General features: G+C 41.8%; 1 protein-coding gene and 1 pseudogene across 1 annotated transcript in view; both read left to right on the forward strand.

Moving 5' to 3' along the window:
- The window catches only part of SNRNP40 (small nuclear ribonucleoprotein U5 subunit 40), a 39,142-nt gene extending 22,928 nt beyond the window's left edge, over positions 1-16,214 (forward strand). The window contains exons 6-10 of the mRNA NM_001195650.1: positions 4,173-4,293; positions 6,408-6,490; positions 7,737-7,798; positions 14,034-14,137; positions 16,165-16,214. Of these exons, the coding sequence (NP_001182579.1) occupies positions 4,173-4,293; positions 6,408-6,490; positions 7,737-7,798; positions 14,034-14,137; positions 16,165-16,214 (420 nt within the window). The remainder of the gene's footprint in view (positions 1-4,172; positions 4,294-6,407; positions 6,491-7,736; positions 7,799-14,033; positions 14,138-16,164) is intronic.
- LOC100425960 (transcription initiation factor IIA subunit 2-like) lies at positions 11,813-12,590 on the forward strand (annotated as a pseudogene).
- Positions 16,215-21,675: the final 5,461 nt, after the last annotated feature.

A 21,675-nucleotide genomic window follows, 5' to 3' on the forward strand; every position in this document is an offset into this window, starting at 1 on the left:
AAAAAAAAAAAACCTTTTGTTACATGCAGAGGGGAGAGTAGTTGCTCTCTCAAACTCAGGAAGATTCTTAGTTGTCCTAAAGACCTCATACATTTCTTTAAACGTGCAAAAGAGAGGCTCCTTTTCAATCAGAAGGACTCAGGAAATGTCAAACCTGAAAAGAACCTTAGACATCACCTCCATCCCTCACTTTATAGGTGACTGAAGTGAGTCCCTAAGAGGTTAAGTGATCTGGCCAAGATCAAATAGTCATCACTTAGTCAGTGGTAGAGACAGGACCAGAGCTCTATCTCTACAGGGCTAATAGTCTTACCACTCTGTCTTGTTACCTGTAGTCGATTAACAAGTACCTTTTAAGCACCTAGAGGCTTACCGGTCTTGAGCCCTAGCACGACAAATGACCACACTGCCTCACTACATTAGGAGATGCTTCTCAGAGAGCCTGGTTTTTGTTTGTTTCTCAGTCTATCTTAGGTAGCACTGCCTGTTCTAAGAAAGAGAAACACATAAGGAATGGGAACCCTTTTTAAAATCTGAGGTGAACAAATTCTGTGTATATTTATGAGCAGATAGACTGTTCCCACCAATCTCTTGGAACTTCCTACCTGGTGATAGGATTGGGGAGTCAGAGGAAAATGAAGAAAGAAGAAAATGTGTCACTTGAGAGCCTGATGGTCTGGCTGGCAATCTGGCATTTCTTATAACCCTGAGCTCTAGTTAGGATGGGAGTTCAGTTTGTAATTTTTTTTTTTTAATGTAATGGTTAAAAGGATAGATTAGGCCAGGCATAGTGGCTCATGTTTGTAATCCCTGCACTTTATGAGGTTTCATCCCTTCAGTTATTAAATATATGGGCCAGGCCAGGCGCAGTGACTCACGCCTGTAATCCCAGCACTTTGGGAGGCTGAGGTGGACAGATCACAAGGTCAGTAGATCGAGACCATCCTGGCCATGGCCAACATGGTGAAACCCGTCTCTGCTGAAAACACAAAAATTAGCTGGGTGTGGCAGTGCGCACCTGTAGTTCCAGCTACTTGGGAGGCTGAGGCAGGAGAATCACTTGAACCCGGGAGGCAGAGGTTGCAGTGAGCCAAGATTGCACCATTGCACTCCAACCTGGCGACAGAGGGAGATTCGGTCTCAATCAATCAGTGGGCCAGAAGGATCTTTCCAGAATATACATCTGAATGACTCATTTTTCTATTTTGAACCCTTCTGTGACTCCCCAGTGAAGGAAATAAAGTGCAAGCCAGGCATTCAAAACCTTTCATGAGCTGGCCTCTGCTTGTCTACCTCATCATCTGCTGCCTCTGGGTGCCTAATTTCCTACAATCCAGCAGTTTTTTTCATGCCCCTCTACTTCTACAAATTATCTTCTCCTAGTAAATACCCTTCCACTTTGTCTAAGTTAAAAAAAAAAAAAAACTTTCAGACCCTGCTCAGGCACTTCATTTTCTGTGAAAGCTTCCCTTTCTCACTCTCGTCTCTGTTCCACCAGGGTTAACCCCTCTGCCCACTTTGCAACTGTACCTTGCATAGGCCTCTCGTTACTTGCTTAAACGTCTTAAGTTTTCCTTGTTATACTGAACACTCCTTGAGAGCAGGGGCCATGTCTTTTTTTGTCATCTCCAGCAGTACCTGCCACTAATCAGATGCACAGATTTTCATTGAACAGCTGATTAGGATACTTGCAAAATGTTTTGCTTAAATTCTTGCTGTAGATTTTTTTTTTTTTTTTTTTTGAGACAGAGTTTTGTTCTTGTTGCCCAGGCTGGAGTGCAGTTGTGCAATCTCAGGTCACTGCAGCCTCCGCCTCCCGGTTCAAGTGATTCTTCTGCCTCATCCTCCCAAGTAGCTGGGATTACAGGTGTGCACCACAATGCCCGGCTAATTTTTTGTATTTTTAGTAGAGAAGGGGTTTCACCATGGCCAGGCTGGTCTTGAACTCCTGACCTCAGGTGATCCACCCACCTTGGCCTCCCAAAGTGCTGGGATTACAGGAGTGAGCCACCCCTGCTGTAGATTTTTTTTGGTGGCAAATCCTGGATACTTTTTGGCCCTGCACAAACAAGGTGTACAGGCCTCAAAGAGGAAGTTTGGAAATAACACACAAGTTCTGTGAGGGGTTGGCAAAGTGCATTCTCTCCTAGTTGTTACAAAGCTAGATTTCAACAGTGCCTTCTCAGAAGAGAAGGAACAACAGCTTGAACAAAATGTCAGACATTTCAGGCTTTCCTGATTACTGAAGCAGCAAACATCTTGATATAAAAAAGATCGTATGGAAAATGTGTTGGGCTCCACACATAGTGAGTTACTGATGGAGAAAGTGGAGTTGTCTGCCCTATGTATTGCTCTGCTATGTAACACCTAACTCATTTCTAGATAAGGAAAAGTGTCTTGATTTAAGGAACAGCAAAAGTTTTATGTACTTAGAAAAAAACTTTTGCAATATGAAATAAAATTGGGGGGAAATTTGTATTTTATGTAATACCAGTGACCTTAACAAAATTACTGTTCTTTTTGCCATGTGACTTTCCAGACTATTTCTGTTAGCTTGAAAATAATGTATGTCTGTGTAAGGACAAATACTGTTTTGTATTTTCCTTTTTTGCTTAACAGCTTATTATGTAAATATTTTTACATTTGGTCTTCTGAGTTATTTTTAGGAACTGCTTAATAATAGCTACACATTATTGAGGACCTGCCATGTGCCAGGCATATGCAAGCATTCTTATAATCCTTACAACAGCCATGAGAAGTAGCTAATCTTACAGACCAGGAAACAGGCCCAGAAAGAGTTAGCGACACAATGATACATAACTCTTAAGTGGCAAGGACCAGTTTATTCCTACCCTAAGTCACCACTCTTTCTACTCTGTCATGCTATCTCCTATATGAGAATTCAGTTTTGCAACGTGCTTATGAGACATAATTTAGTAAACCACCTGTTTTTCCTGCTTGACATTTAGGTTATTTTCTGTGTCTTACCTTTCCTATGCAAGCAATAATGAATCTGTTATTTATTTTTCTTTTAATAAATGTGCTTATCCATAGTGTGTGTTCATGTACGTACCCATACATGTACATATATATACATTTATTGTCACATATTGTTACATTAAATGGAAAATTTTAAGTATCTATATTTTTCATATTGTTAACACAAATTAAACATGTAATCATAATGGCTTTTTAAATGATAAACTTATTTGTTTTATGTATTTATAATAATTTGTAATGGCTAAGAATCATAGTTTAAGCATTTTAAGCACTCTTTAGTTTTTTTCTTTTTTTTTTTTTTTTTTTTTTTGAGACGGAGTCTTGCTCTGTCGCCCAGGCTGGAGTGCAGTGGCCGGATCTCAGCTCACTGCAAGCTCCGCCTCCCGGGTTCACGCCATTCTCCTGCCTCAGCCTCCCGAGTAGCTGGGACTACAGGCGCCCACAACCGCGCCCGGCTAATTTTTTGTATTTTTTTAGTAGGGACGGGGTTTCACCGTGGTCTCGATCTCCTGACCTTGTGATCCGCCCGCCTCGGCCTCCCAAAGTGCTGGGATTACAGGCGTGAGCCACCGCGCCCGGCCTAGTTTTTTTCTATAGTAGTTTTTATTTTGCTATGATTTGAAAATAACCTTTCTGAATTCTGTTTTTTTTTTTTGTTTAATACTTTATCTTAACATTTGATATGCATTCATTTATATTTATCGAGTCAGACATGGTAACCTTAACTACCTTTTTAGAAAGACAGAGGTTGGCCAGGCACAGTGGCTCATGTCTGTAATCCGAACACTAAGAGGACGAGGTGGGAGGATCGCTTGAGCCTGGGAGTTCAAGACTAGCCTGGGCAACATGGTGAAACCCTGTCTCTTCAAAAAAAATTAGCTGGGTATAGTAGCATGCTCCTGTAGTCCCAGCTACTGGGGAGGCTTAGATGGGAGAATCACCTGAGCCTGGGAAGTCAAGGCTACAGTGAGCCATGATAATGCTACTGCACTGGGCAACAGAGTGAGACCTGACTCAAAAAAAAAAAAAAGGGTGTTTTTCTCTTTGACAGAAATCCTGTAGAGTAATATCAGTAATATCAGTGTCTCTGGGCAATTGACTCTTGTCTCTTGTCATTCTCTTTCTCTGCTTTTATTAATTTGATTTCTGGGGGCACCTTTTTGTTTTTGCAGGTCTGGGACCTGCGCCAGAACAAGCTAACCTACACCATGAGAGGCCATGCAGATTCAGTGACTGGCCTGAGTTTAAGTTCTGAAGGCTCTTATCTTTTGTCCAATGCAATGGACAATACAGGTAACTTTGGAGAGGAAATCTCTCCCAGGATCCAAGGAAAGTCAAAGATTGCTCACAGATTCCATCAGATGATTAGAACGTGTTGTAATGGTGAAAGCTTTAGGTGAGATAGTTAAGAATCTAGGACTGTAGTCTCAGATCTCTGTCTTGTCCCTGAACGACTTTGCACACAGCATTTCTTCTCTCTGGGCATCAGTTTCTAACATTGATAAGAGGACTGGACTTAACCTTTAAGACCCATCTCAGCTCTGGTATTCTGTGTATCCAACAGAATATTAGAAACTCTAGGTGATGAGTTTAATGAAAAAGATGTGAATCTAGAGGTCTGTTCAAGGCAGTTCTTGTGCGTTTTCAGAGAGCACCAAGCTTGGATGATCTCTTTTGCTCTTTCCTGACAGTCTGTCTTCCCTCCCCACTCTGAAAGCATTGGTGTGGGAAGAAGTCTTCATTAAAACATTCTGGATTTACACAAACACACTCTTGCTTTTTCTCTTTACTTGTTTTTGAGTTGTAGGGTGGGAGGATGGGTCACTATAGAAAAAAAGTAAGGTGACTTGCTGGATTATATGCTTAATGTTGAGGGAGTTTGGAAATGGCCCTGGTATACAAATTTATAGGCTTGTCAGGAACTAAAATGTACTCCCTGATATTTTGTAACAAAAACAATACCTGACATTCGTTGGCTACTTAATAAATATTTGTTGAATGAATGGAAATCTTTATCTTTTGACTGTATTCTCAATAGCAAACGTTCATTCATAGCTTTGCCTTTTTATGCCTGCCTGACTCTAAGGATTGATAATACTTTTTTCATACTCAAATAAAATGACATCACTGAAATTCCACTACAGGTATAGCGTCAGTTACGACGGCTATAGCTACTGCTTACAATAGATGTTTATACACACATAATCTAGCATTAAAAAAATTTTTTCCCTTAATTTTTTTTATAAGACAGGATCTTGCTGTGTTGCCCAGGCTGGTCTCAAACTCCTAGGCCCAAGCAAGCCTCCCAAGTACCATGCCTAGCTAATTCTAGCATTCTTTATAATGAGGAACAATGAGGTTTCCTAAATTGATATTAAAATAAGGAAAAAATAATAGAATAATTTCTTATGGCTGCGTAATAAAATTATAAATTCTTTATTTTTGTTTGTTGCCTACAAATTTTCTTTAAAATAGTGTTATTGGCTGGGCGGAGGAGATCACCTGAGGTCAGGAGTTCGAGACCAGCCTGGCCAACGTGGTGAAACCCCATCTTTACTAAAAATACAAAAATTAGCCAGGTGTGGTGGTGGGCGCCTGTAATCCCAGCTACTTGGGAGGCTGAGGCAGGAGAATCACTTGAATCCAGGAGGCGGAGGTTACAGTGAGCCAAGATTGTGCCACTGTACTCCAGGCTGAGCAAGAAGAGCGAAACTCCATCTCAATCAATCAGTCAATAGTATTATTTAAAAAAGAAGACAGATAATTTTCTCTTCATTTTACGGAACAGGAAAACCAAGACACAAACAATCTCACTGTTTACCTGACATCACCCAAATATGCAACAGAGCTAGAATTAGAATCAATGTTTACTTTTTCTGATTTTTGGTATGGTACAGTGCTCTTTTGATTTATTTAACCTTCTATATTTTATATATATATCTGACCTTGTTCAGTTTTAGACTCTCAGGTGCCTATATGAGGGAAATTAGGAAAGGGCAATGTAAGGTTGGTTTTTATAAGTTCATTGTCACAGTAGTTCATGGTATTTAGTTTGTCACATTGAAGCTTTGCTGGATGTGACTCTAAGCTGGCAGAGAAATCTTGCAAAGTATCTTTTTGAAATTAGTATCACACCCAGCTGCATTCTGTTGTAAATTACCAACATTGAGTGTGACATTTTTCCTTCCTGCCTCCTCAGCTAGCCCCAGTTATTGGGATTTAGATGTATTTTCCTGCTTGAAAAAGAGAAGAGCCTTAACAGGTAGCAGTGTGTCGTGTTGGACTTCGCCTATCCAGGAAACAGCATCTGTCATTGATTGACGTGATACTAATTTCAGCTGGGTGCCCACGAGGCCTCTGACCGATAGTTGTTTTGGTTGGTTTGTTTATTTGGATTTGTTTTGCAGTTCGTGTCTGGGATGTCCGGCCATTTGCCCCCAAAGAGAGGTGTGTAAAGATATTTCAAGGAAATGTGCACAACTTTGAAAAGGTGAGTTCTGCTTGGCAGAGGAGTTTTACTGTTCATTTACTTCAGAGAAACATTTAAGGTGGTACTAAGGATAGAGAGCAGTAGCTCTGCTAAGAATGGACTTCATTCCTATAACACTGCTCTTAATCAAAACTTGTTGCCAAAAATAAAGCTAATAGAAATAATAGTGACTGGGGAGAAGCCAGTCACATAGCCCAAAAGGAATGGAGCCAGCCCTCAAACTGAGGGCATCTGACTTGACACCACCCTCAACAGGACACTCCTGGCCTTTTAATTACTTGTAAATTTTACCCTCCTAAATCAGTTTTCCATATGGAACCCAAGCTCCCATAGCTGTTACCCGGATGGTCTCCCTACCTGCCTCCCCATCCTGTGACCACGTGTTTTAGAATCCTAAGAATACATCTCTCCCCTCAGTAACTACCATGGCCCAAGTTCTGAGAGAGAAAATTTTTTTCAAACCCTCAAATTTCAAGGTCAGCTCTATTGAAAGAAACTTTTCCCCTGAGAGAATTTGTTAATAGAGATTAATTTTTTTTTTTAAGAGCTCATTGAGATTCAGTTTCACTGTATAAATCAAATTTTATTTTTTAGACCTGGCACAGTGGCTCACAGCTGTAATCCCAGCACTTTGTGAAGTCAAGGTGGGAGGTCAGGAGTTAGAGACCAGTCAGGGTGACATAGTGAGACCCTGTCTCTACAAAATATAAAAAATCTGGTTGTGGTGGCATGTGCCTGCAGTCTCAGCTGCTTGGGAGGCTGAAATGGGAGGATCACTTGGGCCCAGGAGGTCAAAACTACAGTGAGCTATGATTGTGCCACTGTACTCCAGCTTGGACAACAGAGCAAGACCCTATCTCAAAAAAAAAAAAAAAAAAAAACCCCAAAATTTATTATTTGTTGGGTTTGTGTGTATTTTTCTTAAAGATAGTTAGGGAAAAAAAAAAAAGAATAATGAGTATCAAGATAAATGGAACAAAGGGAACCTCCATTTATAAGTAGAACAAAATTTTGTTGTCAGGTTCAATCTAATTAACTGTAAGTTAAGCATTTTCTACAGTTTTTATATGGTGTAAAATAACAAAGTATGCTATTTTGAGCATAGAATATAAGATAATTACTGACCATCTTCCTGAGAAGAATAATTAAAACTCTACTTAGGAAATGTAAAGCCTCTCAGTGATTCTGCAGCCTTGCAAAGAGGAGTTTGGTATATTACTATTCAGTGGATTCTTATTTATTATAGAACCTTCTGAGATGTTCTTGGTCACCTGATGGAAGCAAAATAGCAGCTGGCTCAGCCGACAGGTAAGGATTACTGGGTGCAAAGTAAAGAATGATGTAGCTGGCCAGATGTGGTGGCTCGCGCCTGCAATTCCAGCACTTTGGGAGGCCGAGGCGGGCGGATCTCCTGAGGTTAGGAGTTCGAGACCAGCCTGACTAACATGGAGAAACCCCATCTCTACTAAAAATACAAAATTACCTGGGCGTGGTGGCACATGCCTGTAATCCCAGCTACTTGGGAGGCTCAGGCAGGAGAATCACTTGAACCCGGGAGGCAGAGGTTGTGGTGAGCCGAGATCGCACCATTGCACTATTCCAGCCCGGGCAGCAAGAGCGAGACTCCATCTCCAAAAAAAAAAGAATGATGTAGCTATGCAGGATGTCTTCTTGTGTTTGATACATAAAGTGTGGATATGGAGCTAGAGCAGACATAGAGTTATGACTGTACTTGAAGATGAAACTCTGTGCAGTATGAAGGGTTTCAAAACCGTGTTGGACAAACATAATTTCTGCCCACTTTGGAGACATTTTAGACCTACAGGATCAACGATTTGTTTGATTCTGTTGGGTTCTCTTTGCCATCAAAATAAATTTCAGTCTCATAATCTGTCTCTAGTCTCCCTCACCACCTCCTTCTTCCATGCTTCAGTTCATTTGAATACATATTAAGTACCCACCTCGCCCACCATCACAGTGCTGCTCACGTGGAATTTTCATATTCTAACGTCCTTTTGTGTTCTCGCCTCCAGGTTCTCTCTCACATTCCCTCTTCATTATCCAAACTCCTATATCTCTCTAGGAACCACCTCTATGTTACATCCGTAAACTGTCCCTGGCGCCCTCTCTCTATTACCTCTTGGACATAACTAATTGTTCTTTGTGCTGTAATCCCATTTCATACATCTAACCTTTATTAGCATTTATTACATCTTACAATCAGACAGACAAAGTGAGGTACCCCCACTGAGTTACTTTCTCATAGAGATTAGGGAATGAATCTTAGTCATTTCTGTGAACCCATGGCACTGTTGTCAGTGCTTGAGCTTTTTTTTGTCAGTGCTTAAGCAATTCGTTTATATTACATGAATGAATTCCTAGCTGAAGAATGGCAGTCCAGTTTTACCCTGCATAGCAGCTCAGCTATTGGTAATGCCTGTGTGTGTTGGAGATGATTCAGAGCGGTGTCTGGGTTAGTGGGAAGTGCAATGATTGCTAGGTGCAGGGTGTAGCAAAATGCGGACTAGGTATTTTCCACCCCATGCTGAATTAATCAGCTAAGGCTTTATGAAATATGAATCTAAACTGGCTCAGGCATTATGTGCTGAATGAGAAACAGAAGGGAGAGAATTTTTCTGTTAGATGCTGTTGTATTTGGCATGTCTGTGGTAACCCGTGTTTGGGGGAGAATCAGAGGTTGAATAGGGATGTCCAGGTGTCAAGTCTGATGGGCTGCAAATGAGGCCTGGTAAAGAATGATGAGACCCTCTGACAGCAAATCCTGTGTTTAGCTCCCATTGGGCAGTGTCTTGACCCTTTTTAGCTTAATCCTATCCTCCCCTTTAGAGTTTCTCTTCCAACCCTACGGAAACAAACACCATCCTATAAATAGGAAGCCTTTCTTGGGCTAGCCAGGGCTTTCAGCATATTCTAGGATTTTCCCCTATTTGGGGCCCTAACACTGCCACACAGAAGCTGCACTGTGGTCTGTCCCATACCTTTCTATTAATGAATCATACTGAACATATTTAAATTCCAGAGTCTGCTTTTTTTTTTCTCCTGACAAGTTTAATGCCAAGAAAAATGGACAAGTATTCAGGTATTTTCTAGAGGAAAAAGAAAGAGTCCAGGTGAAAGTATCACATTGATTATTTGAGTGCAAGTGGTTTAGAGAGCTGCCTAGAGGGGGAAAGCTGAAGAATTTTAAGTTGTCAAGTTACTAGAGAAGACTTTAAGAAACAGACTAAGGTGTCTCATATTCTGATATAGTAAGAACTATCCTAATATTTTTACATAATTTTCAGCAGAAAGAGTGTATCTTTCTTTTGTAATTAAATTTTCTTGTTTGTTTTTGAGACATAGTCTCGCTCTGTCGCCCAGGCTGGAGTACAGTGGTGCAATCTCCACTCACTGCAAGCTCTGCCTCCCGGGTTCACGCCATTCTCCTGCCTCATCCTTCCGAGTAGCTGGGACTACAGGCACCCGCCGCCACACCCAGCTAATTTTTTGTATTTTTAGTAGAGACGGGGTTTCACTGGGTTAACCAGGATGATCTCGATCTCCTGACCTCGTGATCCGCCCGCCTCGGCCTCCCAAAGTGCTGGGATTATAGGCGTGAACCACCACGCCTGGCTGTAATTAAATTTTTAAATTATATATACATACTTTTTTTTCTCTGATGAGCAGTTTATTTCTGGCATTGGCCCTTTCTGAATTGTAGTATCCTCTTTTTCCTCTTTCCCTCTCCACTGTACTTTTAAACTTTACATGTGGTCGATGATGCACACCTTTAATCCCAACACTCTGAGAGGCCAAGGTGGAAGGATGGCTTGAACCCAAGAGTTCAAGACGAGCCTGGGCAAGATGGCAGGATCCTGTCTCTATAAAAAAAAAATCTTAAAAATTAGCCAGGCATAGTAGTGTGCACCTGTAGTCCCAGCTACTTAGTAGGCTGAGGCAGAAGGATCCCTTGAGCCCAGTAGTTTGAGGATATAGTGAGCTGCAATCATACCACTGCTCTCCAGCCTGGGCAACAGAGCAAGACACCATCTCTTTAAAAAAAAAAAAAAAAAAAAAAACTTCACATGTGGAAGCGTGGTCTGAGGAAAGCCTACCCTTTCTACCTGCTGGGGGTTGGCCAGATTTGACAGGCCACCTCGCCAATTAGCCCCAAGTCAACAAGCAGCTCTGTTACATAAGGCTCCTAGTTCCTGCCAAATGTTGCCATGCCAGAGTAAGGAGAGGGCAAGGAACTCCTCCAAATTTAGCATCTAATTGGCAGCCATCAAGAGTGAGGCCTTGAAGTGTAAACCCTTGGAGATCTGAGATTCTGTCTTTTATGTGCCTGGGAAATGTATCCTCAGAAAACTGCTTTTCAGCTTGGCCTGAATTTGGCAAATCTCTCCTTTCTACTAACTAATAACTTACAGATCACCTCCTCTTATTCAAACTTGAAACTATATATAGTCCTGTAGACTACAGGAAGGCTGGCCAGTCTCTTGGCCAAGAGTGATTTATTCAGCCCATTGACTTCATGAGATTCTGTTTTGATGATGAGTATACTTGTAATAACAATAGCTATAATTAATTCTGTGTGCCAGGCACTTTGCGTATATTACCTCATTATTTTTCTCAACAAAATTATGAGATCAATATTTTCTCCATCATTGTAACTAAGAAGCTTAGAGAAGTTAAATGATCTGCAATTATTTAACTTCTCTGAGCTAAGCTTACTTAGCTAGTAAATAGCTGCACTGAGACTTGAACCCCAGTCTTTCTGACTCCAGAGCTCATACTCTTTTACTGTGCCACACTGCCAATAATTGAATTAATGAGGACCACCTTTTTGTGCGTGACAGGAAAGAAGACAGTAGGAAGGGTATGAGTATCAGAGCCAAGGAGTCTAGACTGATGGAGTTCCTGCTTCTCCTCCATCTTGCTCAGAGCTTAGTTTCTATGGAGCCTAGCTGATGACAGCTAAATAGTATAATTAAGAAGCTCTTGTTTATTTGCATTTTAGACCAAAAGTGTAATGTTGGATTAGAACTAGGCATTTTATAATCCAGTACTGGTGAATGTACCATTTTTATGATCAAGTACTGGTGAGTTGTTGATTGCACAAAACAAAATATGTAAATAATTTTAAATACCTGCTTCAAAACCACCAGCCCTTTATATTTACCAACAGATAAATTTTACTTCATCAGATTAAGATAATAGACCCTTTATTTTTAGCCAGTATATTTATGGATGGTTAAGTGAAAGTAAAATACGGGAGTATATTAAGAGCTCCAGAGTCTTGGGTTCAGCTCTGTAGTTTCTGTGGCTGCTGAAGAGGTGGTCAGGAATATAGGAACCCCCTGCTGGGCTCCTGGTCACTTCTGTCTGCTCCATGGCAGGAAGCCTTCAGCACAAGACATCAAGGCAAGCTTGAATAAGAAAAACAATTTCTTCTTCCTAAGCCATGTCATATCAGTTATACAGAAGTACTACTTTGGGAAACAGTCTTCAGGAGAGCCTAGATGAGCTCATACAATCTCAGCAGTTCACTCAACTTGCCCTTCAAGTTTTACTTCAGTTTGATAAGGCTATAAACGCATCATTTTGGCTCAGAGGGTTAGGAACAGAGTTGATTTCAGTGGCTCTCTAAATACATACAGATTCTGCCATATGCCATGCATGGTGGCTCATGCCTGTCATCCCAGCACTTTGGGAGGTGAAGGCGGGAGGATCGCTTGAGGCGAGGAGTTCAAGACCAGCCTCGACAACATAGGAAGACACTGTCTCTACAAAAAAAAAAAAATTAATTTAGAAAAACAAAAAGATTCTGTGATAATATGTAGACTTTTATATTCAATGATATTGAATTACAAAAGGTGATAGAACTTATTAAAGTGGATAAAGTGAAAATTATGGCCTGTGATGATAAAAATACTGGCTGTAATACTACCGAATGAATAGGAAAAAAATCACGTTTTTATGACATCTTCTGTTACTATTCATCACTTTTGAAGAGAAATGTAAAAATTTTTTTATTCTAGCATTGCAGAAATTACATTGTGTTATTTTGGTATTTCGGTAGTTTTCAGTAGTATTCAGAGTATTTCAGTAGAAAGAAATTTAAAACTCTATAGCCTCTTATATTACCTTTATTATACAGCATGAAAAAAACATGAGACAGGATCTCACTCTGTCACCCAGGCTGGAGTGCAGTAGTGCCATCTCAGCTCACTGCAGCCTCTACCTGCTGGACTCAGTCAGTCCTCCCACCTTGGCCTCCCGAGTAGCTGGGACCACAGGCATGCACCACCACACCTGGCTAATTTTTTTTGTAGAGACGGGGTTTTACCATGTTGTCTAAGCTGGTCTCAAGCGCCTGAGCTCAAGCAGTCCATCAGCCTTGGCGCCCCAAAGTGCTAGGATTACAGACGTGAGCCACCATGCCCAGCCTCATAATTTTTTTTAATGACAAATAAAAATTTTGTCTTCCTAAGAACATTCTCTAATAAGCTTTTTTTTTTTTTTAAGAGTTCTAATTTTAGTTTTGCCATTGATGAACTGTATTGCCTTGGAAACGTCACTGTGCCCCAGTTTTCTTATCTCTAAAATAGGGAGTTTAGAAAAGCTGATATCTTTTTTCTCCTTTTTTTTTTTGGAGACGGAGTCTTACTCCGTCACCCAGGCTAGAGGACAGTGCCACGGTCTTGGCTCACTACAACCTCTGCCTCCCAGGTTCAAGCAATTCTCCTACTTCAGCCTCCCAAGTAGTTGGGATTACAGGCACACGCTACCACACCTGGCTAATTTTTTGTATTTTTAGTAGAGACTGGGTTTCACCTTGTTGGCCAGGCTGGTCTCAAACTCCTGACCTCAGACGATCCACCCACCTCAGCCTCCCAAAGTGCTGGGATTATAGGCATGAGCCACCATACCCAACCTAGACAAGCTGATTTCTATTGGCCCCTTCCCATTCTATAATTCAGTATTCCTTCTGCCTGATAATTCAATGGAAAATTTGACTCAAGTGAGTATTAGGTTAGCAAATAGTATAAATATTTTATATACCAGACACTTCCTGTCCTTTCTCGGGGCTTTGTTTGAATACAGTACGAAAAAGTTCACCCGGATCTGCAGCCTAGGCTCCCACCCTGCCATGAGTTGTGTTACCTTTTAGACTTCCTGGATGAGTATGAAGTTAACTGTAGCCTAATTATACTAGACACTCTGAAAAAGGTTTTTGTGTGATGTCTGCAGGAAAACCTTTCTCTTCTTCCCTGTGGTGTTTCCCATTTCAGAAGCTTGTATTCAAACATGCCAGTAATGCTTATATTTTTAGTTATTCTTATTTCTCCACCCCATTGCTCAAGAGCTGAGTTCATGTCTTATTCAAACTCTGTATTCCTAGTTTCTAAAAGCCAGAACACGGTTCAGTAAATGTAAGGTAAGTAAATAATTGTTGCTTCCATTTCCTTTAAAAAGCCATGCCTCTGCCTTACCCCCAGCTCTAGGAGGCCTTACCCTTGCTTTTCATGATACCTTACAGGTTTGTGTATGTGTGGGATACCACAAGCAGGAGAATATTATATAAGCTGCCCGGCCATGCTGGCTCCATCAATGAAGTTGCTTTCCACCCTGACGAGCCCATCAGTAAGTCTTTCCCAACAAGGGGGAAAGGGAAACTGGAAATCTCCCCGTAGGGATCCTGGGAATACAGAGGCAAAAGTGGGTATCTGTTTTATGCGAATTTCCATGCAAACAGCCTTTGGTGTTTTGTGTGGTTTTTTTTGTTTTTTTGTATGGTTTTTTTTTTTTTTTGAGACAGAGTCTCGCTGTTTCGCCCAGGTTGGAGCAATGGTGCAATCTCAGCTCACCGCAACCTCTGCCTCCTGGGTTCAAGCAGTTCTCCTGCCTCAGCCTCCCAAGTAGCTGGCATTACAGGCACACCACCATGCCCAGCTAATTTGTTTTTTTTGTCTTTTTTTTTTTTTTGGTATTTTTAGTAGAGACAGGGTTTCACCATATTGGTCAGGCTGGTCACGAACTCCTGACCTCAAGTAATCCACCCACCTCAGCCTCCCAAAGTGCTGGGATTACAGGCGTGAGTCACTGTGCCCAGCTGCAAACAGTCTTTTTTTTTTTTTTTTTTTTTTTTTTTTTTTTTTTTTTTTTTTTTTTTTTTTTTTTTGAGACGGAGTCTCGCTCTGTCGCCCGGGCTGGAGTGCAGTGGCCGGATCTCAGCTCACTGCAAGCTCCGCCTCCCGGGTTTACGCCATTCTCCTGCCTCAGCCTCCCGAATAGCTGGGACTACAGGCGCCCGCCACCTCGCCCGGCTAGTTTTTTGTATTTTTTTTAGTAGAGACGGGGTTTCACCGTGTTAGCCAGGATGGTCTCGATCTCCTGACCTCGTGATCCGCCTGCCTCGGCCTCCCAGAGTGCTGGGATTACAGGCTTGAGCCACCGCGCCCGGCCTGCAAACAGTCTTTATGTGGGTATCAATGACACTCTCACCACCTCATAAGTGGTAAGGGTAAGAGCAATGCTCTATTTTCTTCTTGATTTCAAAAGGAAGTTGGTAAGTCTAATTTTTTTTTTTTAAATTTACTTCCATCAAGTCTGTTTCAATGATGTATTTGGATAAAAGAACGATACTTTTTTTTTTCTTTTTTTTTAAGACGGAGTCTCACTCTTGTTGCCCAGGCTAGGATGCAGTGGCAAGATCTCGGCTCACTGCAACCTCTGCCTTCCCAGGTTCAAGCGATTCTCCTGCCTTAGCCTCCCAAGTAGCTGGGACTACAGGCACCCACCATCACACCTGCCTAATTTTTGTATTTTTAGTAGAGACGAGGTTTCACCATGTTGGCCAGGCCTGGTCTGGCCTCCCAAAGTGCTGGGATTACAGGTGTGAGCCACCATGCCCAACCAAGAATGATTCTTCTTAATATTTGGATATAGGCCGGGCGCGGTGGCTCAAGCCTGTAATCCCAGCACTTTGGGAGGCCGAGACGGGTGGATCACGAGGTCAGGAGATCGAGACCATCCTGGTTAACACGGTGAAACCCCGTCTCTACTAAAAAATACAAAAAACTAGCCGGGCGAGGTGGCGGGCGCCTGTAGTCCCAGCTACTTGGGAGGCTGAGGCAGGAGAATGGCATGAAGCCGGGAGGCGGCGCTTGCAGTGAGCCAAGATCGTGCCACTGCACTCCAGCCTGGGTGACAGAGCGAGACTCCGTCTCAAAAAAAAAAAAAAAAAAAATTTGGATATACATTTCAGCTTAAAATTTTGTGGCTGGCTAAACCAAATAATTTAAGCCTTGAATTAAAGGAGAAACTGTAACTTTCTCCAGGACTAAGTATAACAAGCAGAAGCACATTTACAAAATGACTGGCACAGCCATAGATTCCTCTTTTCTACAATGATTGGGAAAGTCTTTTTCTTGGGGTTTGACTGACAAAAGACATCAGTATTTAGTGTCTGATAATGTATTTCCCATAGTACAGTCATCCTCATGATATTAGAGGATTTGGATTGAAAAGCCAGGCTACAATTTCCTGTGAATGGTGTTTAGGAGGGGAATTTAAGCTAAGTCCAACTGCTCTTTTATACCAAAATTGGGCACCAAGTCTCCTTGAGCCTTCATTATTTCTAGGTATCTTCTCTGTTCTTTTTACCTCAGTTATCTCAGCATCGAGTGACAAGAGACTGTATATGGGAGAGATTCAGTGAAGATACGGAATGGAAGACTCCAAGACCGCTTGTCTTTGAGACCTCAGACTGCATAACTGACATCAAATGTTGGATGCCCAGGCTAGCACCCTCCCTTCAGATGACCATTGCTAGCAAGAAACAGGAGGCGGTGGCCATATTCCAAAAACCACTTCTGTCCGATTTCACCAGGATGACTAAGGCAAGCTCCCCAAGCTCCCCGTGGCCTCTAAAAACCACCTGCCAGATTTCAGGGACTGTTTTATTTTTTTTCTTTTTCTTTTTTCCTGTTTTCTAATGCAGGCCCAATGTGACAAATTTGTTGGTTGGGATTTTTTTTTTTTTTGTGAGACTGGCTTGTATGATATTTTCTTTCTGTATTTCTCTAAGTCCTTTTGTATTAAAAACCAAATAGATGCCTTTATACAAGAGCCATGTGGATTGGAATTATTGTCTTTTTTTTTTTTTTTTTGAGGCTTGATTGCTATAAATCAGAGTAGAGCTTGATGTGGCCACGGAATACAGTTCATTTAAACTTCCAAGAAGCTGTTCACTTGTTTCCCCCCCCCCCTTTTATGTGTTTCTGGGTTTACTGACTTCCATGAAAATGACAGAGAATAATTATTTATCAGTAACAATATTTTTTTCCTACTAGAAGCAGAGCAGCCAAGATGTGATAAATAAGTTCCAAAAGAACCTGGTTTTGCCAGACGCGGTGGCTCACGCCTGTAATCCCAACACTTGGGGAGGCCAAGGCGAGCGAATCACCTGAGGTCGGGAGTTTTAGACCAGCCTGGCTAACATGTGAAACCTGATCTCTATTAAAAATACAACAATTAGCCAGGTGTGGTGACGCATATCTGTAATCGCAGCTACTCGGGAAGCTGAGGCAAGAGAATCTCTTGAACCTGGGAGGTGGAGGTTTCAGTAAGCCGAGATTGTGCCATTGCACTCCAGCCTGGGTGACAGAGCAAGACTTTGTCTCAAAAAAAAAAAAAAGAACTTGGTTTTGTGTACTTGCGCCTGATCTTTAATGAGCAGAGCCTGTGTTTACTCTGCCTCCTGCCAAATGAACTTTTCTGAGCAGCATTCTCTATACTCAGGCTCTTGAAAGTGGGCAGATTTGGGGCAGTCTCAGCTGGTAGAAATGACATTGGTCAGAATGCTGCATCAAATTCAACTCAAATGGAATATGAGAATGTTTGAGTGCAACTTAACCATGACATTATCTGAGACACCTTTATGATTCTGTTTACTTGTCTGGCTTTGCATAAACAGACAGGATGTTAAGAAATTCTATTACTTGCCTTCTACCACTAAGGTTACCATCTCCCTGGATCACTGGGTGACTACACCCAGCACACAGATAGACACTAGTGAATCTCATCTGGCACTGGGGAGTAGAGTGTGTTTTTTCTGAATCTCTTATCTCAGAACAAAGAGATCTTCACAGTTCTAACCTGTTCTGAGCCTGTTTGGTTTTATACTTTTGGCTCACAAACCTGAATCATCTATTTATCTTAAGTTAGAGAGAGGCTGTCTGCCCTGGGTTTGGGGCATCATCATTCAACAAACAACCCCTGTTATATGGCAGGCATAATCATTGTTGCTGAAGACAGAGATAGATAAGGTACTGTCCTTGCCATCTTGAGAAGTGCACACACCAGTAGAAAAAACTATCTCAGAAAAAAACATCACTTACTTTTTTAAGTGAGCACATGCCAGAGATTTATACAACTCATTAATGAAGGAACCAGCAGGATGGTAAAGCTTTCAAACCAATTACTTTTAATACAGTGAATAAAGTTTGAATGAAGTGCACTGGAAACACAGGAGGAAACAACTTTGCCTTGGAGCATTTAGGAAGTTTCACAGATTATGTGATTATGCTTAGATTGGGACTTGGAGGATGAGTAGGGCTTGCCAGATGGACAAAGAACATGTGCGTTTCAGGAAAAAACAGGCACAAGCTTGAAAGTGTGGCACATTTTATAAACCAAAAAGAACTTGAGAATGGTTAGAGTTGGGGAGCAGCAAACAGTAAAGTTACAGAATTAAAAGCCAAATCCTAGAAAGCTTGTACTTCATATACGTGATCCATAGGTTGAGGTTTCCTAAAGTGCATTGCACAGAACACTGTTTTTCAGATAGTTTGTTAGATATTTTGGTGCATAAAAATCCCATGCTCAAGACCAGGTTAAATAAAGTGAAGCCAGTTTATTTACTGCAGGACTGTTTAGAGCCTTTAATATACATAGTATGGTAGAATCTCCAAAGGGAATAGTGACTTTCAGATTTCTGGTCTGAGCAATATATATATATGTATATGGTTACACCTTTAACCAGGAGAGATTTGGACAAAGATAGTATGCAAGCTGATTTTCACACTGCCAGCAGTATCACCAAACACTCTCTAATAATCCCTTTTAAGCACCAGGTCCACATACAGGTAGAACATCTGTCTTGGTCCATTTTGCATTGCTACAAAGAAACACCTGAGGCTGAGTAACTTATAAAGATAAGTTTATTAAGCTCACAGTTCTGCAGGTTGAATAAGAAGGGTGGCACTAGCATAGGATCTGTTTCTGGTGAGGACCTCAGGAAGTTTCCAATCATAGTGGAAGGCAGAGGGGGAGCAGGTGTATCGCATGGCAAGAGAAGGAGCAAGAGAGGAGGAGATGTGCCATGTACTTATAAATAGCCCATGAAAACTCTACCACAAAGAGGGTACCAAGCCATTCATGAGGAATACACCCCCTTGACCCAAATACCTCCACCTAGGCCCTGCCGCCAACATTGGGCATCAAATTTCAGCATGAGATTTGGAGGGAACAGCTATCCAAACTATATCAGCATTCCTAATCCAAAATCCTAAATGCTCCAAAATTTAAACTTTGAGGGCCTATATGATGCCACAAGTGGAATATCCCACACTTAATCTCTGGTCTGATTTGACAGGTCGCAGTCAAAAGTTTATTCCAGCTGGACACTGGCTCATACCTGTAATCCCAACACTTCGGAAGGCTGAGGTGGGAGGTTCACTTGAGCCCAGGAGTTCAAGACCAGCCTGGGCAATATAGCAAGACCTCATCTCTACAAATAATTTAAAAGTTATCCAGGTGTGGTGGTACACACCTATGGTCCCAGCTACTTGGAAGATTGGGGTGAGAATCGCTTGACCCCAGGGGGTCAAGGCTGCAGTGAGCTATGTCCATGCCAAAACACTCCAGCATGGGTGACAGAGTGAGACCCCATCTCCAAAAAGTAATAATAATAATAACTGTTTCATGCACAAACTATTTAAAATGTTTTACAAAATTATCAGGCTATGTGTATAAGGTGTATATACAACAAAAGGATTTTTATTTAGACTTGGGTCCCAAGATACCTCATTATATATATGCAGGTATTCAGAAATTGGGTCATGCCTATAATCCCAGCACTTTGGGATGCCAAAGTGAGAAGATTCCTTGAGCCCAGGATTGCTTGAGATCAGCCTGGACAACATGGCAAAACCCTGTCTTTACAAAAAATACAAAAATTAGCCAGGCGTGGTGGCATGCACCTATAGTCTCAGCTACCTGGGAGGCTGAGGTGGGAAGATCGCTTGAGCCCAGTGGGTGGAGGCTGCAGTGACCCAAGATCCTGCCATTGCACTCCAGCCTGGGTGAGAGTAAGATCCTGTCTCAAAAAAAGTAATAAAATCCAAAATCTGTAACACTTCTGGTCTCAAGTATTTTGGATAAGGGGTATTCAACCTGTACTTGAAAACTGGTCCAGTCCCTTCCACCCACCCTCATCTTTTCTTGGGTTGGAATAAAACAGTGCTTCGACCTGGACACTGCCCTTTTAAAAGCCTACCAATCCCTTGAGAAGTTGGCAGTGATTGGGAAGAGCCAAGACCCTGGAGACTGCAAGGGCTTTCCTCTAACCTCACCTTCAGTCCCCTCCCAGGTGCCTTCCTCAAAGACTGGGTAGAAGCCATTAGCAGGAAATAGCAGCACCATTTAGAATTTGAAGAAAATAGAAGCCCCAGCCTGGGGAATAAAGATTTGAGTATAAAAGATCCCCAGAGGGTGCAGATTGTATTCTCACTTTGGGAGAGATAGATTGCTCCCGATTGAGTAATGGCATCTCTGGTTTTCAGTTAATTTCCCTTTATGACTTCTACAATCTCTAGCACTTAATCCTGTTGGCACTTAAAGAGCCAAATTTCTTTTTTGCTGCGTGGCTGAGTTTTGTGGGTTGAATTTTCAGGGAGGTGGATTTTCGGGTTATTTTTCCTTTTTTTTTTTTTTTTTTTTGGCCTCCCTGATATAATTACTTTTTCTCCTAGTCAGTAGCCCTAATCCCATTCAGTCCTAACCCCTTAAACAGTTTATTTACAAGCCAGCCCATCAAAACAAAAATTGGTCCTGTCTTCCCTCACCTACTTTCCCTGGTTGTTCAGGGATGGTCGATCCCTTTTCAGGTTATAGAAGCTAATCCCTGGAGACCTTCATGGGCCTAGTGAAGTTATGCAAGTGTGAGTCCTGTAGGGAAGCAGATCCAAGCCTCCAGACGTTGTCTTCTATTTCAAGTAAATAGATAATAGGCAGAGTTGCTGGTTTCAAAGACAAGAACAATCTTTTTCAGGGATTGGATCTAGTTAGTAGCTAGAAAGAAGAGGTCTAAAGGCTTATCAGAGTTGCTTCTTCACAGCAAAACTAGAGTATTTGCTTCTTACTAATAGACTAATCTGCCGCTTATTAACATCTCAAAGTAGAAGAATGGGAAACTGAGGTAAAAGAGAGCTCTGAGCAATTTGGAGCCATAGGCAATTGAGCCTTAAAGAAAGGTTGTCAGGCCATTTGGGTTAGGACAGGATTGCTTTTTCCAAGAGTCTTTGGGGCTTGACAGCTGATGTCCCAGGACAGAGGGAGGGACCTGACTTAAAATGGACAGCCCTGTTCCTGTGGAACCAATTGATGCCAGGTCTGAGCTCTTAGCCTGCCCTTTGATCAGTTGTCTCTGAACCCCAGACACATAGTGATGCTTCTCTGAAAGAAGCCTGCATGGATTCCCATCCTCTGCATTAAGCCCTGGGTTGTCCCAAACTCTTTCTTCTAGGCTTCAACTTATTTTCTTCAATTGACACTGCAACCCACCTAGATTCTTGCATTATTTTTTAACTTAGATCTTCTAGAGCAGTGCTGCTCAACTTTAGGCAATTTTGCCTCCCAGGGAACAATTTGACAATGTCTGGAGCTATCTAGAGGGGTGCTACAGACATATAATGGGTAGAGGCCAGAGATGCTCAAAGAATTAACCGCTTTAGAACGTCATGAGTGATACTTTTGAGAAATCCTGCTCTAGAGCAGTGATTCTCAAAGTGGGATTCCTGGACCAACAGCATCTGCAATTTGAGAACTTCTTGGAAGTACAGTTTCTAGTGCCCCACCAAGGCCTGCCAATTAAATCAGAATCTCTGGCCGGGCACAGT

The sequence above is a fragment of the Macaca mulatta genome, chromosome 1 (genome assembly GCF_049350105.2).
Source record: "Macaca mulatta isolate MMU2019108-1 chromosome 1, T2T-MMU8v2.0, whole genome shotgun sequence".
NCBI lineage: Eukaryota > Metazoa > Chordata > Mammalia > Primates > Cercopithecidae > Macaca > Macaca mulatta.